We start from the raw sequence: 18529 nt of genomic DNA on the forward strand, positions 1-18529 counted from the left end.
TGGCGTGTTTTACGGCGTGACAAAATAAAATATCATTACAGAAACGGGCTTTGCCTGAAAGGGGGGTGAAAAACGTGCTTGCTGGGGCTGGAAGGGATATTCAAACCCATTGGACACCACTGCTCCATGGCTAATGGTACCATGGGCATGTTTTTAAGGAAAGGCAGAACATTTTGCTTTAAATTTTTTTTCCTTATTCCATTTGGAGGTGGCACACTTCACTCTGATTTTCAGCTGGGGACTCAGGGGCCTGTAGAAAGCTCTGTGTACCTATTTATACAATGCGTGCAGATGGAACTGCAGGGTGTTATCATAATGAAAAGTTTAATCATCCTTATTTACTACCAGTAAGGGAGCAGGAATCGGATGCAGATACCTTATAAAGCCTTAACTAGCAGCCCCAAGGCTGCAGAAGCTTCCAGTGACCTCAATTCGGTGCTTTATCTAGGAAACTGTCCTTCCCACATCACAGAGTGGGAAACAAAGGAGGTCAAGTGGGTGTCCCTGCCAAAGCTTATAAGGCAGCCAGCCCCACCGGTCCCTGAAGGAAGTCCCTGTCCTCCTGTCCTCCCGTGTGCAGGGAGGGCTTCGATTTGCTTACAGGGGAAATCAGCCCTAAAGTGACTAGCATCTGTTTCCAAAAAATATTTTCGCTCGTCTGACTGTGATAATGAAACAAACAAAACAAAACATTTCTTTAATGACATTTCTTCATTCACAGCCTGTATCTTTCTTTTACCCAGTAAAGGAAGGACTAGGAAGTAGGTAGGAAAACACCTTTTAAAAAATCTCATTAAAACTGCCCTATACCTCTCCACCTAGTCTACTAAGGCCCTTGACAAGACTCAAAGGTGAAGTACTACTGGTTTTTCTTTATTAATTCCCTAAATCAGCTTTTCTTTTTTAAAAAAAAAAAACTTTTCTCACCCCATTTTGGCCAATATGTTCTTAATTACTTGGGGCGGGGGCAGGCAGCCAGGCCAGGCCAGGTAGAAGTGACAGGGGCTGAGATTTGTGCTAACCAGCTATCGATCGGGCTAGATCGAGATGTTGTGTACAAGAAAATAAAAGAGGGGGAGGTGGGCAAGCAAGCAGGATGCTGCGTCCAACTCCATTTTAAAAAGGGGGGGGAGGAGAAGAAGCTGAGGGTCCCAAACTAACCAATTTATGGCCTTGCCTGGGAGAAGCCTGGAGAATGCTGATGCTGGCCGTGGCGTCTGCTGTGCATGCTAAACACCCAGCTTCAAATAAGAAAGCGCGTCCCGGGCGTCCCGGGCTGGGCAGTAACCGCAAACAAAGAGAAAAGCAGAGAGGCTGAGGCCGCATTCATGAATTAGAAAACCTAAGCGGGAAAGCTACACAGGATGGGGAGTTCTGAACCACCCACCTCCCACCCTACTCCCATTCCTCCCCCCTTTCTCCCCCCACCCCATCTCATTCCTAAAACCTACCCTCACCTTAAATCCAGGGTCAAGAGATGGCTGGATGTGGGGAGGGATAGGAGAGCGAAGGCAGGGGAGGAAAGAACTGACTGTAAGAAAGGGCAAGAATCAGGGGACACATTTTTTTAAAAGACAGGGTTAAATGGCCAGCCACTGGCTCCATGGTAATATTCCCTGCAATGAATCCAAAAGAATCCAACTAGGGTTTAAAAGAAAAAGGTAGGAAGGGGGAAAAACTGATGTTACCTAATTTTAAGAAGCCATTAGCAATATTTTTTTTAAAGCCCCATTAAAATAAGATGAATATCTACTGCAGCCCAGTCATCTCTAGGTTAAAGAAAACTGTTAACTACTCTAACTGGTCCATTTACTAACCCCCACCCCTCCCACCTTAAAAGCCCCCAGGCCTGGTGGGGAGGGGATGCTTAGAATGCAAAGGAGATCTGGGACAGCACATCTGTCACCAAAGCCAAGCAAGATACTGACAAACGCGGGTCCTTTGTGTCTTAAGACTATATATCCATATCCTCATACGCAAATGATGTCTTGACTGAGTGGTCTGGTCTCTGCCAAGCAGATTCCACCCCAGCCCCGGCCCCCCTACCAAATGTCAAGGAGATGCACCCTGAGAGGGCTGCCTGCCTCCTACAATTCCGACAGGTCTCCAGTTTTTCAATGAAACTCTAATAGCTAAGAAGAGACAAAACAGCTATTCATTAGGAACAAATGTCAAATGAGGCGTTGCCTCTGAGTGATGCTGCAGACACCTGGCTGGGAACTTTTTTATAAAGATGCTGGTACCTAAAAGAACCAGCTAGAGGTTGGCTAACTAGGAAAAGGTGGGGAGGCATTAGTACAACTTCCCAGGTATCCTGCCAGAAAAGGTGGCGCACAACTCTTTAAGAAGTGGACCCAGACTGAATGTTGAGGGTAGGAGGGGCCTTTGAGCGCTGCACACCAGGCAACTCAGCTAAAACGGGGGAGGGGTGTAACCCTACAGCGATGCCCAAAGGGCTGCCATCTAAGTTCCTACTGCTCTGTGCAACTAGAATCTACCTGGCAGCACCTGGGGGAGGGCGGGCGGTGTCTGTCCCCACAGCCCTTGGTGTAACCAAAGGAATTGGGGATCAGGAGGGCCTGTGCCCTCCAAACCCCGAGGGACCCAAGGGGTGGAGGCTAAGGCCTGCACTGGGGATGGGCGGCTCACAGGACAAGTGAGAAGGGAACACGCGTGCGCATATACCTTCTTTGCTGTTGGGGTTCTGTGGTTTGGCCTTCTCCCAGGGCGCCAGCGTCTTGTCGTCGTCCGCGCCGTCCACCAGGGCCTTGTCAGCGGGCATGTACCAGGCGGCACTGTGCTCCGCCATCAGCGAGTCTAGGTCGATGGTGCTCATGGCGCTTTTCACCGCCTCTGAGCAGCAGCTGCCCAGCTCGCTGTCGCCATTCTGGGTGCCCGAGGCCCCGACGGCGCACTCACCCTTCTTACCACCCTTGAGCCCCAGGGGCTGGTCCTCGGAGATGCTGAACTGCTGCCTCTGCAGCTGGATCTGCGCCTGGAGGATCTCCAGGGGGTGGATCTCGTCGGGCGGTGGTGCACCGCTGCTGCTCGTTGGGGTCCGGACCTGCTCCAGGCCCGGCGTGCCCGGATGGCCCGTGCCCCCGCCGCCATAGCTGTCAGGGGTCGAGGTAGAGGTAGACATGATACCCAGGCCGAGCGGGGGCGGGGGCGCCTTCGGTCCGTGTTCCCCGGCGCCTACCCCACGGGGAGGGAGTTTGGGCGAGCCGGTCACCAGGGGGCTCCTGCTCGCTTTGGCCAGGGCCGGGGGGTTGTCGGAGCTGGACGACACCTCGTCCTCGTTGGCGTAGCTCGTGCTCACCTCGTCCGAGGCGAACTCGCCCACGTGCGGCGAACTACTGTCCGACTTGGCCCCGCCATCCAGGGATGCCATGAGGTCCGGCTGGTCCCCCAGGAGCAACTCGGCTCCCTTCCCCCACGACGGCGACGTAAGCGCCTTCTCGTGGGGCGTCGGCGCCCCACGCGTCTCGCCCGTGGAGCTTCCTCCGACGGCCACGCCTGTCGCCTGCTGCTGCCCTGGGCTCACCCCGGGCGCGCCCCCGCTGTCCGGAGCCGCCGAGTACTTGTCGAAGAAAGTCCCGGGGCTCACGTGACCACTGTCCCTTTTTCTGCGACCTCGGCCCCGGCCTCCGCCCCCGGGAACCGGCTTGCCGTCGTTCCCCGACGTTGATTCCAGGGTGTAGTTGGGGGAGAGGCTGGTGCCGTCCCCGTGGGCGGGCGGGTTGGGAGGCCCAGGGGCTTTGGAGCTACTGTTACTGGTCCCTGACGGGCCTCCAGGTCCTGGGGCCCCAGGAGCAGTCCCTCCCGGAAAGTAATCCGAGCCCGGGTTGCCGGCCACGGCTCCGCCGTCGGTCTCATTCTGGCTCAGTTTCCTCTTGCCCTCGGGCGGGTTCTTCTTGTTGAAGGTCACATTGAGGTTGGGGGCCCCGAGGCTGGCTATCATGTTCTGGCAAGCGGTGGAGAGCGCAGCCAGGCAGCTCTGGCCGAACAAGTTGTCCTTGGAGCTGGGCTTGTTGAAGGAGCCCAGCGAGAGGGCGCCCAACTTACTGGCCGAGGTGCGCTGGCTGGGCTGGAAATCGGGCTGCTGCGGATAGGCGCCCCCGCCGCTGCCGCCGCCGCCGCCACCGCCAGAGCTGCCGCCGCCCCCGCCCGCGCTCGGCGGCGAGTTCACGCCTGGACCGCTGTGCGGCGTGGCCTGCCGGCTTGCTGCGCCAAACGGAAAGCCCGGCTGGCCCCCGAGCGCCGGCGCAGCAAAGTCCGGCGGCGGTGGCCGGCGCTCCGAAGGAACGCTGGGCAGCCCCACCCCAGCCCCGGGCGACTGCAGCTGGCCCAGGCTGGCCAGGCTGCCCCCGAACTGCAGGCCCGGCGAGGGCAGCGAGGGCACGTGGCCCTCTCCGGGCATCCTCAGCGGTTCCTGCAGAGGGCCCCGAAATAGCACCCCCGAGCCACTGGGCGGAGGAGGAGGTGCCAGGCTGGGGTCGTGCGGACCGCAGTCAGCTGGCAGGCCCGAGCCACCCATCCTGCGGGGCAGCAGGTCTCCAGGCGGCGGGTGCGGACCTGGGAACCACGCGCTCTCCTGCGCCAAGTGCGGCGCCTGCTGCTCGAAGGTGCCCAGGCGCCCCGCGCCCGCGCTGCCGCCTTCGCGCTCAAAGTTCGGCTGAGCTAAGCTACCCACCGGGCCGCCATGCACCAGGCCGCCCTGGCCCACGTCCCCGGGGTGGCCTAGCTGGGCCAGGTTAGGCTGGCGCAGCCGCTGCTGCTGATTCCGCGACGCCATCTGTTTAATCATGAGGGCCGCGTTTTGGCGCTGCTGCTGCTGCTGCTGCTGTTGGTGCTGCTGCAGGGACTGGTTGTCCGGGGCCGGGTGCTGCAGGGGCGGCCCCGAGGGGAAACTGTCGGGCACAGGCGGTGTGAACTCGCTGGGTAGGCCAGGGTAGGCGGAGGGTGAGAGGTGGTTGTCCAGAGCGCCGTTGTGCATGCTGCCATTCCACGAAGCGCAACGGTCCACTCCCGCGCTGCCCGGGAAGTCGAAACGCGGCCTCTTGGCCACGTTCATGTAGGGGGGCGCGTCGAAATGCTGCAGCCGCTGGTTGGGCGCCTGCTGCGGAGGAGGATGCTGCATGTTGAAAACAGACTCGGAATAAGGGTGCATGCTCCGGTTCTCCAGCCGGTGGATAGGGTACTCGAATTGCGCGTGTTGGCTGGGCAGCATGGGGCCTCCGTCCTGCAGGCCGCCGCTGGGCGTGCCCGCCTCTCCCTGCTGGGGCCGCGGGAGCGCAGGTGGGCACGAATTTTGTCGGACCAGAAGCCCGGGCGGCGGCGGTGGCGGCTGCTGCTGCTGAGGCTGCTGCTGGGGTTGCTGCTGAGGGGGTGGCGGGCCCTGCTGGGGAGGCTGCATTAATGGGTGCCTGGAGCCCACTCCGGGCTCCAGACCCACAGGCATTTTGCGGGCCCCGCCGAACCTCTCAAAGAACACACCGTGCTGCTGCTGCTGCTGCTGCTGCTGCTGCTGCTGCTGCTGCTGCTGCTGCTGCTGCTGCTGCTGTTGCTGTTGCTGTTGTTGTTGCTGCTGCTGCTGCTGCTGCTGTGGTTGCTGGGCGTGCATTTTGGACAAGCCCACCATGCCCGCGGCTCTGGGCATGGCCGATGCACCCGGGAAAGCGCCCCCGGGAACCTGGCGACCCCCCGCATAATGAGGCAGATGCCCTTCGGAGTCAGAGGGCGAAAACATGTCAAAATGTCCCGAGGGCGCTTCGCCCGGGTAATTGTATTCCAGCGAGTCGACGGCTCCTTGGTTCGTCACCCTCCGGGGCTCCAGACTGTGGGAATCGGAGCCGCTGGAGGCGGGCAGGCCATGGAAGGAGGCGGCTCGGTTAGGGCTCTGGTCCAGCGGCAGGCATGGGGCAGGCACAGCGTGGCCCGAGGCGCCCGAACTGTGAAAGTCCGGGAGGTTCCCCGGTCGCTGCGGGCCGAAGCTCTCCGGCCCCTGGCTCTCCGCCATGTGCTCATAACCCTCGGTGAAAGGCGGCTGGCTGCCCAGGCCGCCGGCTGCGCCGCCGTAGCCAAGCAGACGACCCCCGTGCAGGCACGAGGCCCCCGAGTCCGGGCCGCCGAAGTTGCCCCCGAAGTGGGGGTGATGCTGGTGAGGGTGGTGGCTTCCCGGGTGGCCATGGTGAGGCTGCTGGCCTCCAAAGAAGCCGTGCACAGGCTGTGCCTGCAACCCCCCCGCGTGCAACTCCGAGTGGCCCCGCGCGTGGAAGCCGTATGACTCCATGTTCATGCCCAAGATCGGGGGCTCGCCCAGTGCGCTCATGGCAGGGTCCACGGGGCCAGGGGGACCCCCAGTGTGGAAAGCCGGGGCCTTAAAGTGGGTGTTCATGCTCAGTCCGGTCTCGTTAAAGTTCCTCTCGCCCTGGCCAGCGTTCCTGCTGTTGATCTGGGGCTCAAATTGGTCCAGCCCAAACATACTTGGCGGGGGGCAGGGGGGATCAATAGGGCATGACAGCCTGCTCTCCGCGGCGCGCCTCCAGCCAGCTACTCGTTCCAGCCCTGGATTGGGCGCTCCGGGACGCTGGGCACCGCGGGGGCTCAGCGCGCACCGTCACCCCGCCTGGCGTGGGGAGGCTGGGGGCTATCAGCTCCAATCCCGAAGCTCTGGCTCTTCCCGGGTCGGGCCTCTCACATCTTGCGAGGCCGCCGGGCCTCCAGGAGCCGTGTTGGGGGGCCCATGCCCCGGGCGGTCGGCACAGCCGCCGGTGGGTTTGCGGAGAGGGGACAGAGCCGCGGGTGAATGGAGACGAAAAGTTAAGTGGGGGGAAGGGGGCGGGAAGGGGGTTGGGAGAGCAGAGCGATCACCTTCTTAAGTCCGATCGGGTCTGTTGGGGAGCCCCAGGACGCCGCCCGCAGTCTCTCGGAGTCCGTGGCGGAGCTTCTAAAGGTCGGGGAAAGACCCTTCAAAAGCTGCGGCTGGCGCCGGGGCACCGACAGAGCGGTCCCTCCCCCCTCCCCTCGGAGTCCTCGCGCTCCGCAGCCCGAGCCTCCGCCGAGCACGATCCGCTCGCACAGTCCCCCCGTCGGCCCCTGGTGAGCGGCGGCTGCTGCTTCAGCGGGTCGGAGGACTGGAGGCTCCGCTCGACATCGCCGGTGCCAGCCCCTAAGCCGAGGACGCAGAAGGGCTGGGGAGGCGGCAGGCGCCGGGGATTGGAGCGGAGGGTCGGGGGAAAGGCGAGGCTTCCCCGCTCCGCGGCGGGTGCGCTGCGCGGCCACGTCCGCTGCTGGACGCTTCTGTCCTCAGCCGTTGGGTCTCTGAGTTCACGGGAGTCTCCGCGCCCCGTCGCAGGCGCGGGCGGGCAGCGAGACGAGGGGTCGGGTCTCTCCAAGGCTTCGGTTCCCTGCCTCCGCGCCGAGGTGCTTCGCGAGTCCCCCTCGGACCCAGGGAAGGGGGGGCGTACGCGGGTTGGGGGGCCACGCTGAGCCAGCAAAGCTAAGGCGTTCTGGGGGCTCTCTCGGAGCCGGGAATGGGGGGGCGGGGGCAGCTCCGGGGGGGTCTGCGCACCCCTCTCCCTACTGGTGGGGGGGTCTCTGAGTGGGGCGTTCCGAGGGTCTCGGCTCCCCTCTCTGTGTCTGTCTCTCGCCCAGCGCCGGGAGAAGCAGCAACAAGTTTTGCATTTCAGCAATCAATTTCAGCCATTACATTTGCACCAATCAGCGCCGCCCAAGCTCCGGGCTCGGGGCGGGGTTCGCTCTTAAGGTGGTCCGGGGTCCTGGCTGCCGAGGCCCCCGCCACGAACCCGCGCTACTCCAGCCGTGGGGTCCCCCGCACCCGCCTCGCCTCGGGGTCCGGCGCCGGAGCGCTGGGGGCGCGCCCACGCCTCTGGGCGCTCTGGGCTGCAGAGGGAGCAGGCAGAGGAGAACGGCAAGAGCTTGGCTTTGTTCACCCTCCTCCCCATTCACGCTGTTCCTAACTCCCCACCCCCAACTGAAGCGATACCCGCCGGGCGGGCAGGGGGCGGGGAGGTGGGCGGTGAGCGGTTCGGGGCGCGCAGACAATGGGGTCGCGGGGCAAAGCCACTGGACTCGCCACGGAAAGTAACTACGTGTCTACTGCGCTTCAGCCCTGGGGTGAACCCTCGCCTCTCCGCTAGCGGAGCCCAAGTTAGCCAGCCTGGGATTTTCCTGGAGGTGAAAGCAGACGGAGAACCCCAAAGTTGGGATTCTCCTCGAGAGACCCGGGTGCTTGCTCACTTCTGCCCCGTAGGGCGCTCGCAATTGTTCCCTATCCCCACTATCTGGGGTTCCGGTTTCTCAGCTGCCGGTTTCGGCTCGGAGGAGCCACGACCCCTGGATCACTCTATGAGGGGAGTGGAGCCCGGAGGAGAGGCGGCTGGGAACCCCGAGAAGACCTGAGCGTAGCGGGCGCGCCCGCTGGCCGGAACACCTTGCTCCGGTCACCCCGGCCAGGGTCCAGACCCTCTGCGAGCGCGAGTTTGGCCTCCTTAAGAGATCAATTAAACTGAAGAGGCTAAGGAACGGAATTGGGTTGTGATACTAAAATCAATAGAAGTAATTTAATATCTGCCCTGCTCTTTATGTAATATTTATCCCAATAATCTTAGTTAAAATGTTTAGATCTTCCTGATCCCCACCGAGGCTGAAATCTATCTTGCAATTAGAAGTTGGAAGTTAGAGGTGATGGAGGGTAGAGGAGGTGTTTATTCTGCGTGCCTCTGTGTGTGTGTGTGTGCGTGTGTGTATGGGAAGTGTGGGGTGAAGGCCTTTAATTTTTCTTACCATAAAATATCACGAGGCGATTTTGCACGAGACCAGCATTCTCAGGAGAAGGGGAGAAAAAAGAACTTTTTTTGAAGTGCCCCTGATATCGCTATTAAATCTAAATAAAATTAAGCATGGTGTATAAAAATGCCTTTTCCCCCCACAAAAGAAAGTGTTTATCGCCCAAGTCTGTCTAGCGTTTGCTAAATTGTGCATGAAATCTGAAATGAAATAAACGTTATAATAAAACCAACCCCCGAGCCCTTTTTATTTAAAAACCTCAGAGTAAGCACTTCGCCGTCGCGGCACAACTTAAAAAGTTACCACGTCGTGCGCGCAGATTCATTGGTCCCCGGAGTTGCCGCTAGGAAAGCAGCGCTGGGTATTCCAGAACCCACAAGCCTGAACAGTGGGCTCTCAACTTTACGGCGCGGGGGCTGCCAGCCGGTAGAAAGTAGGGTCTTGGGGGATTTCCAACAAAAATCCCCTCCCCCACAAAAATTAAAAATAAAAATAAGCAATAAAAACCAACAACTTTAAAACTCAGAAACCTGAAGCCAGCTCAGATCCAAGGCCCTTCCTGGGGCCTGCCTCCCTGTTGTGGATGTCTATAGATATTTTTTTCTTTTTGAAATTAAAAATGAAAATTATCCCCACCAAAAATGGGGTCCATAAATAAGCATCGGGAAGAAGTATTTGTACAGGGTGGTGGAGTTTTTAAAGGATTTTTCTGCAGGATCAGGTTGTTGGTCTGTGATTAAATATTGATTTTGTGTAATTAGTTTTCATGTGAACTATCCTCTTGCTGATAGCTTAGAGGTTTCAGAACTAGAAAAGAAATGGAATTGGACATGGAAATTATTACTTAGCAAAGTGACAGGGAAGTGAGAGCCAGAGAAAAAACTGAGGCTTGGCTGATTTAGGCACAAAGAAATAAAGGGCCTGGGTATGCCTCCAGTGACCCATTCCCAAGGACCTAGGGCTCTGGGGCTCTAGGGCCAGAGCAGGGGGGACCTTGAACCTCCTGGACAGGAAAGAGGACTAGGAGGGGGAATGGTTAGAGGGAGAACCCCACATGGGCAAAGGCCTGTGCAAAGTCCATAACACTGGGTCACATATTCAGTTGGCTCTGCATTGTGGCTGTCTCAGGGGTGCCTACGTAAGGAGCCTGTGTCTCTATGTCTGGAGGGAATAAGGAAAGATGGGGACCTGTCTGGGGCCTAGGGTGGGCCAGGGAGCTGGGAGAATGGCTCATAGGCCTGCAGTCTGGGGAGACCCGGGCCGGGGTGTGCACTGGGCTGAGGCATGACTTCATACAAGGACTGGATGAGAGTCCCCAGCACACCTGGGCAGGTTTCCTGTGGAATAATTCTGTGTGCACCAAGGAGGGGGTTGTGGGAATATTTGTTTGGGGCTGTTTCCACTAGTTAGCTCTACAAGGTGTGCGAGTGTCTGAGAGGAGAGTGTGTTTGGGCTCGGTTGTGTGTCTGGGTCACCTTCTTCTTACACTACGAATGTTGTGCAGGTGTGTGGCATGTGCCTACATTTGTGTCTTCGCTTGTGTGGGGTGCCAGGGCATCTGTACATGTGTGTGTAGACATGCATGTATCTGTGGTGTCTCCACGTGTGTGTGTGTTTGCTCTCTGTCCCCCAACCCTGTGTTTGTCTGTGCAAATTCCTCTGCATGTACCTATGTGTGTATGGCTCCCTCTCCCCTGTGTGCCTGCATCCCTGCTCATAGTGTGTCTCTTTTTTCTGCAAGTGTGAGGGCGCGTGCCTGTGCTTATGCCCATCTGTGCCAGCGTGTGCGCCTCCATGGTGTGGGCGCCCCTGCGTGTGCCTGCGTGTGCACTCTGCCTGCAAGGGCCCACGGAATGTCTTTGGAACAGACACATTGCCCCCTAGCGCTCAGAAGAATCAAAGTCCCCGCAGGCACAGAGCCAGGAGCAGCGGAGCCTCAGGGCCACCCCCAGGCCTTGCTACTTCCTCCTCTTTTTCCTCAGCTGAGAGTGCTAAGAGTGCTGGCACTGGCCAGAGGGGGCTTCCTGGGCCCAGGAAGGAGGAGACACAGCTGGATAGGGCCCCAGAGCTGGACAAGGATGCTTAGAACTCAGTTCAAGGGAACTGCCTGGAATGGCCCCCAGAGCTGCCCAAAACATTCCCACTCTGGCAGAGAGCCTGGTAGAGCTGCACCAGCCCAGGAGTTCCCACCCAACAGGGGGCCTCACTCGTGAACGCCCCACTCAAGACAAGCATGAATCAACAGACACCCAACACCTTTGACCCAGAAGACACTCTGCCTTCACACCTGCCCATCAGCCCCCAACATCAACACAGACACACATACTCATACTTGCTCCAGAGGGCATGTGTCAGCACACATACATGCACACGCACCTCCATAGTGGGTGTCAGCACATACACACTCATATACTGGCATAGTGTGTGGAGTCAGCACACAAACACACTCACACTCACCTTCAGAGTGTGTGGATGTGTCAGCACACACATATGCACATCCGTTCATAGTGGATGTGTCTGCACACATTCACACACCCTTTGTATTTGTCCATTCTGTATTGCTATAACAGAATACCTGAGACTGGGTAATTTATAAAGAACAGAGGTTTATTTGGCTTGCGATTCTGGGACAGCTGCATCTGGTACAGGCCTCGGGCTGCTTCTACTCATGGCAGAAAGCGGCAGGCAGCTGGTGGGTACGAGCAGATCACACGGCAAGAGAAAGCAAGAGAGAGAGGGAATGTGCCAGGCTCTTTTAAACAACCAGCTCTCTAGGGAACTCACTCACTACCCCAACCCCCCAGGGAGAGTATTAATCCATTCATGAGGGATCTGCCCCCATGACCCAAACCACTCCCAACATTGCCAGTTGGGGATCAAATTTCCACATGAGTTTTATGGGGGACAATACATCCGAACTCTATCAGCCCTCCATGCTGGATGTATCTGCACACACACGCTCACTCATCTCCATTGTATGTAGATGTGCAGTGCACGTACACACACTGGAGGTGTGGGCACACACACACACACACACACAAACACACACACACCCTCCATGGTGGAGGTGTCTGCACACTGGCTACCAGGCACTGAAGTCCTTCTGTGTCAGGCTCAGCACTAAGTGCTTTATATCCATGGTTCCATTTCGTCCTCACAGCAACCCAAGGAGGGTAGGACTCTGAACCCAATTTCCAGATGAGGATTTGGAGTCTCAGACTGGTGCACCAGCCCAGTCTGTCAAGTGATTTTCCTAAAGTCAAATAGTGGCAGAGCTGGAATTCCAATCTACCTGCCACGGAGGCTGGGATCTTAACCACTGCCTGTGCTACTTGAATGTGACAGCTCAGGTAAAACACTTAGCATAGTGCAGGGAACATGGTAAGGGTCAGGAAATGTTAGTGACCTTTATTACTACTGCCACTCTTGTTAATAGTATTGTGATTATGATTCATATTATTCTCTGTGTGTCTCTCCCACACAAACATGAGAAACTAGCACAGACACACACACCCCAGTATCCTCAGCCTTCTTTCCCTCACTCTCAGACCCTTTGGAGCTTGGAAACTTGGGAATCACAGCAGCCCAAGTCCTTCTTGCAGGCCAACTCTCCTAGGAGGACTGGAGGGGAACCTACTACTTCTGGGGTAGAAGATCCGCAGAAGGACCCCCTCCCATGGGTCAGTGGTGGAAAGTGTACAGGCTTTGGCATTACAGATCCAGATTCAAATCTTGTCTTTACCACTCATGAGCTGTGTGACCTTAGGCAAAATATTTCCTTCTCTGAACCTCAGTTTCCTCTGTGGGAAAGGGGCATCATAGCCAGTTCGTACAGAGCATAAAGATTAGAGACAATGTTTGTGGAGTGGCACAGCCCGTGACACATGCCAGCCACTCATTAAATGGTAGCTCCTCTTATTACCATTTTTATCATTATTATTTCTCCTGCATTTGGATCCAGAGAGGTGAGAGCAGAGCCATGATCCCAGAGAAATCTGGTTTATTTGACCAATCAGGCTGGCCTCACCAGCCAGGCTTTGAAGAAAGGATGATTCTCTTTGATGTTCACCTCAACCTCCCCCACCGTGTGCTAGTGTAGATGGGTGTAAGCCCAGTGTCTGTCCAGGGAGCACCCAGGGCCGAAGCCTTCAGGAAGCCCTCACTGTGGCCAGGACAGAGGAGAGAGTAGCTGACTAGAGTCAGAAGGGATGAGACCCTCCTGTAGCCACAGGCTGCAGGTGCTAAGCAATAGCATCCCCTCCTTCTCTCTACACATGATGCCTGATACCTTTTGGGGTCTCTCCTCTGTCTGTCCACTGAAAAGGCACACATTGAATGGTTACTATGTGCTGGGGCCTGGTTCGAGAACTCAGAAAAAAAGTGGAAGACACAGTCCCAGCCCTCAAACCAGATGAAGGAAAACAGAATTTGATGTGAAAAGGACAACATTACACACCTATAAGGGATAAAATAACTTTTCCGGAGGGGGAAAAATAGAGAAGGGTTCCCAAAGCTGTGTTTTGAAGGTAGAATAGGAATTTGACAACCAGACAGGGTCAAAGGATTTTCCAAGCAAAGGAATCAGGTTAGACGGGGTGTGGGAAGGTTAAAGCAGCAGTGAGCATAGAGCGGGATAAGGAAGGGGAAGGATCTGAAACTTAGGAGGTCAGCAGGACTTAGACCAGGAGGACATCAAGGGCAGGTGGGAAAGTTCAGACACGGTTCTTGGGAGCCATAAAAGGTTTTAAGCAAAGCCAAGTGACATAGGCAGAAGCAAGTTTAAAAGAGGCCCTGGAGACCTGAGGGTCTCCCCTTTCTTTGCCTTTCAAGGTGGCCCCAGAAGCCATCTTCACTTAGTTTACTCGGAAGTGGGGACTGGGAGAGGGGGAAGTCTCGAGTTTGTCCCCAGGCAGCCAGCACAGAGCAGGCCAGTACCTGCTGGCTCTCCAACCCCAGGGCTGTCTGCACAGACTAGAACCCCCTCTTGATTTAGTGACTATAGATGCTGCTCCCTGTTGAGCACAACTTCCCACCCATCCCTCAGCTGGGGTTGGCTTATGGGCATTTACAAGAAAGCTGGGCCTCCTAGGTTTAAAGCCCAGTACTACCATCCCCTGACCACACAACCAGGTATAACAGTACTGTCTCCAAGGGTGTCAGGGAGGCAAAAATTGTGAGAAAGCACTCAGTCCCCACTATATAATTTCTATAAATTATATATACAATATATTTTTATTATTAGTCCTGTGAGGTTCTTTTTTTTTTTTTTTTTTTCCATTTTATAAAGGAGGAAACGGGCACAGAGAGGTGAAGGGACTTGCCCAAAGTCACATAGCAAGTAAGAGACAGAGACAGGACTCAAGCCAGGCCTGGCATGGCTTCACCAACAGGTCACAAACCAGTCACAATGCCTCCTCCTTTCTCAAGCCCAGGGCTATTATTTAGAAGGAGGAGCCTGGCCCACGGTTCTGCAGCTTGAGTCTGGGTCTGAGCCCTGGAGACTCTCAGCCCTGGAGAGGGGTCCCCTCCTACTCCACTCTTTGCTTTTCTTCCCTACTCCCCCACTTCCTAGAGGCCTCTGAAGCATGACCACAGGGGTTTAGTATGGAGGAGCCACTGAATTTTCTTTGGATGATACCTGAGACAAGAAATGACTGCTCCCCAGCTCTCCTCTCCTGGCGGGGCTATGGGCACAGAAAAAGAGCTCTGGCCACTATGGGGCATTTCAACTTCCCAGGCAGCCAGACACTTGGGGGCTGAGTCTCCATAGCTTGCTTCCAGCTTCAGGCTCCCTGGACAACCCCACCTTCCCTTGAGCACATAACACTTTCATGAGTCAAGCTCTAAGCATACAACATTCTTAGCTGTGATATGGAGGATCAGAAATGGGGCAATGGTTTGGAAGCATGAATAGCAATAGTGATAAGAGCCACCCCTTTTCTGAGCACAGAAACTCTCCTAGACCTCACTGAATCTTGAAATCAGCCCTAGGAGGTCAGTTCCCCCACTGTCCTCAAGAACCGAGGCTCTGAAAACCACAGTGACTTGTTCAAGGCCTGACAGCTGGCACATGGTAAGGCCTGGTTTCAAACTTGGGTCCTAAAACCATACCACCACCATCTCCATCTATATGGATTTCTCTTCCCCAGATGGCATCCAGCTCCGATCTTCTGTTTTCCATTCTCTAAGCGGAGTGTGTGGAACCCAGGCCCTGATCCCAAAATAACTCAAACCAGCCCCACAGGCTGGAACTGAGGCCCTGGCGACTCCAGGACTCAGTTCAGTCTCCCCTTGAAAAAGTTCCCATTCAGCAAAAAACATAGAGCATCAGGCAACACACAATTAGCCAGAAAATGCAAAAGTTTGGGCAGGGTTCATAATTATTCCACAAACCTATTTAGCATGATCGTGGACCCCTCCCCCTCCTTCCCAGCAATCAGCAATGACTGAGAAGCTAGCTGAAAAAGCAGCTTCATAAACACGACCAAACAAGCATAGAGGACAGGGAAGCTTAAAGCCTTTCAAATCAGCTGTCTGTTGTCACTGCCCCCCACTCCCATCCCGTCCTCTTCCCTCACACCCAGACCCTGCTGTTGAAGGTCCACAGACTTGTTCCACAGTGCCTCACCTGAGGTTGTCTCCCAGGAAGGAGCCCCACATGCAGCTGGAGTCTGAAGCTGGGCTCTGCTATCAGCAGCAGTGACAGCAATTGGTGTTTGGCAGGTAGCTCCCTGTTTGCTCAGGACTGTCCTGTTCCTCTTAGCTTTCCACCAGGGAGGGGCATGTTAGTGTGGCTCAGAGCATCACACAGATCTGAGATCTGTGACCTCAAACAGCTCCTTCTCCTCTCTGTGCCTCAGTTTCCTCATTTGTAAAACCAGTCCCCAGCAGTTCCTACATCAAAGAGCATCCGTGAGGATGGAATAAAATGATGGAGGGTATCATAGCTGTGCACCACTCCTAGGAGGTGAGGATTCTAAGGAAACAGAGGCTCCCTCTGTACAGCTTCCTGGAAATGTGAGCTGGTGTAGGAAATGGGGGTGCCTTGTAGGCATCCTCTTGCAACCAATGATAGGAGGGAAGCTGTCTCCAGTTTCTGTGTGTTCACCATGCGCCAGGCTCCACATCGAGTACTTTCCATAGATACTTCTAATTCGCACATCATCACTACAACTGGGGTATGCGTGTGCCCATTTTATAGAAGGGAACTTAGAGGAGGCCACGTTGTTTTGGGAAGGGGTGTGGGGAGAGTTCCTCTAAAATAAGAGTCTGTACCTGTTGCCCACAGGGTCCAGGCAGGCACGAAAACGAACACCCCAGGGAAGGCTCGGACACCCCGCCACCTTTCCTGCCACCAGTCAAGCTGTCTAAGGGACTGTAAAGTGGGCTGTATGGATGGTGGGCTCTGCATACCCCTTCCCACCCAATGAGGAAACAGAGCCCAGAGGGAGTAAGTAATGTGCTTATTTGATAAGATCACTGGAAACGCTCACAAATCACCAGTGCTCAGCCTGTGGCAATACAACCAGCTCTTCCTCTTAATGCTGTTTCGTTTATAGCAGGAAGGCAGGATGGCCCAGAGGTGAACATGGTCAGCCTCAGGCTCGGCTACTCATACTCACTTTACCCCTGTGAGCCTCAGTTTCCCCATCTGTCAAATGAAGAGAATAATAGTTCCTCTGGTTGTCAGGGAGGGTGAACCAGCACAGAGCACTTAGCACATAGTTAACACTCAATAAACGGCAGCTACTACATGGAGTGAGGCCCCTGCAGGGCGGGCCAGCTCCCTCCGGGGCAGCCCTGAGAAGGATTGATGAGGTGCCTGCTCACATGTTTGCTCCTGCTCAGACCCTGTCTGTCCCATCCCAAGGCTCCTGGCTCAGTCCGGAGGCCTTGCCATGCCAATACCCTGCCAGCAGCAAGGAGGGGCATTGGGCAGAGAACCCTTGCCGCAGGGCTTTCTGGGTCAGGCCCCAGCTGTGCAGGGCCCACCCTGTCCTGGCTGCTTCAGCCCCAGCTGAAGCCCAGCCACATCCAACATTTGCCACTGGGCCACCTGGTGAGCTCCGGGCAGGCTCCAGGCGCCAGCTGCCCCCACCTTTGGCTCCGATGAGCTCATCTGGGTTTGGTAACTTCCAAAGCAGCCAGGAATGTTTGCTCAAATGTTCCAGGCCCCGGGAGCATAAAGAGCAAGCCGGTGCCCTCCATCCCCCTTCCCCATGCAAAAAGCAATCTGCTATAACTCACACAGCCTGGCTTCACCAAGCCCAGGAGACAGATGCAGCATTTTGGAATCTATATCACTCAAAAAGAAAATGCCTCTTAAATCACAGACAGACGGGAGAGAGCAGGGGTGTGGTATGCAGGGACCCAATGACGCTGCAAAGGAAGGGCCTGGAGGAGAGTAGTATTACCACAAGATCTCCTCCTGCCATTGGTGCAACTGCTATCCCTTCTCCACCACGGGAGCCTCAGGTGGAGGGAGGGAGGCCTGGAAGTTCTTCCCTGACTTGCACACTGAGTGTGCATGCACGTGCACACACACACACGTGCACATGCACACACACATGTACTCACAATGATCCCAATCATTCCCAGGCCCTGTTGAAATCTCTGCCCCTTCCACTTCTCCCCTGGCCCTGGCCACCATCCTCCCCACCTGAACATCAGCCAGGATCTAAATATGATCAAATCAGGTTACTCACAGCCCCCCAACCCCATCCCCACCCACATCCTTAAAACATCCAGCAGATTCCATCCTTTCAGAATAAAGAAAAAATTCCTCACCACAGTCTGCAAGGCCCTGCATGCTCAGCCCTGGTGACCTGGCTGTGCCTGCCGCAGTCCTTCCAGCTGAGCCACACTGACCCCTAACTCCACCCTTTGTACCTCCTCCCATCACAGGCCTTTGCAGGGGTCGCGCCCACGGCTGGAGGGCTTTTTGCTTAGTTAAAGCACAGCCATCCCTCAGCTCAGCAGCCACATCCTTAGGAAATCCTCCCTAGCCACTCCTACCAGATAATCCCAACTTTGGAATGTTCTCCTAGCCCCAAGGTCTGGCTAGCGTGACATCCACCAGCATTATCTCGTGGGATTCTTTAATGAATCTCTGTCCACTCCACTCCGTAGTGAGCACCAAGCAGGCAGGCGCTCTGCCTGTTTCTGGCCACTGCTGTTTACATTTTATTCATTTATTGAATGAACGAGTGAAGACACTGTGCCAGCCAAGGAAAGAGGCAAGGTTGGGGGGTCAGAGAGGCATTTCTAAGACCTATCAGATCTAACCCAACAGTTTCACAGAGCAGCAAGGGCTCTTACAGTCCAGTCTTCCCTGTTCTGCCTTTCCCCTCTGGAGCCCTCCTCTCTGGTCTCATTATTACTTGTCCGTCTGGACCCAATAAATTCCTATTCATCCTGAAAGGCCCACTTAGTGTTTTTCAAACTGTGCAAGTTGGGAACAATTAGTAAGGAGAGTGGTACATACCATACATACAATGGAATATTCGTCACCCATACAAAGAAATGAAATTGTGATACAAGCTACAAAATGGATGAACCTTGAAAACATTACGCTAACTGAAATCAGCCAGATACAAAAGTGCCATTATTATACTATTATTCTTATAAAAGGTAACTAGAATAGGAAAACAGAAAGTAGAATAGAGATTACCAGGGGCTGGGAGTAAGGAGGGATGGGAGTTACTGTTTAATGGGTACA

At 55.6% G+C, this 18529-nt stretch overlaps 1 protein-coding gene across 1 annotated transcript in view; it reads right to left on the minus strand.

Annotated features, from left to right (window-relative positions):
* Nucleotides 1–6491, minus strand: part of MN1 (MN1 proto-oncogene, transcriptional regulator) — a 45758-nt gene extending 39267 nt beyond the window's left edge. The window contains exon 1 of the mRNA XM_063086418.1: nt 2686–6491. Within this exon, the coding sequence (XP_062942488.1) occupies nt 2686–6484 (3799 nt within the window). The 5' untranslated portion in view covers nt 6485–6491. The remainder of the gene's footprint in view (nt 1–2685) is intronic.
* Between the last annotated feature and the right edge of the window lie 12038 nt (nt 6492–18529).

The sequence above is a fragment of the Cynocephalus volans genome, chromosome 2 (genome assembly GCF_027409185.1).
Source record: "Cynocephalus volans isolate mCynVol1 chromosome 2, mCynVol1.pri, whole genome shotgun sequence".
Lineage (NCBI taxonomy): Eukaryota > Metazoa > Chordata > Mammalia > Dermoptera > Cynocephalidae > Cynocephalus > Cynocephalus volans.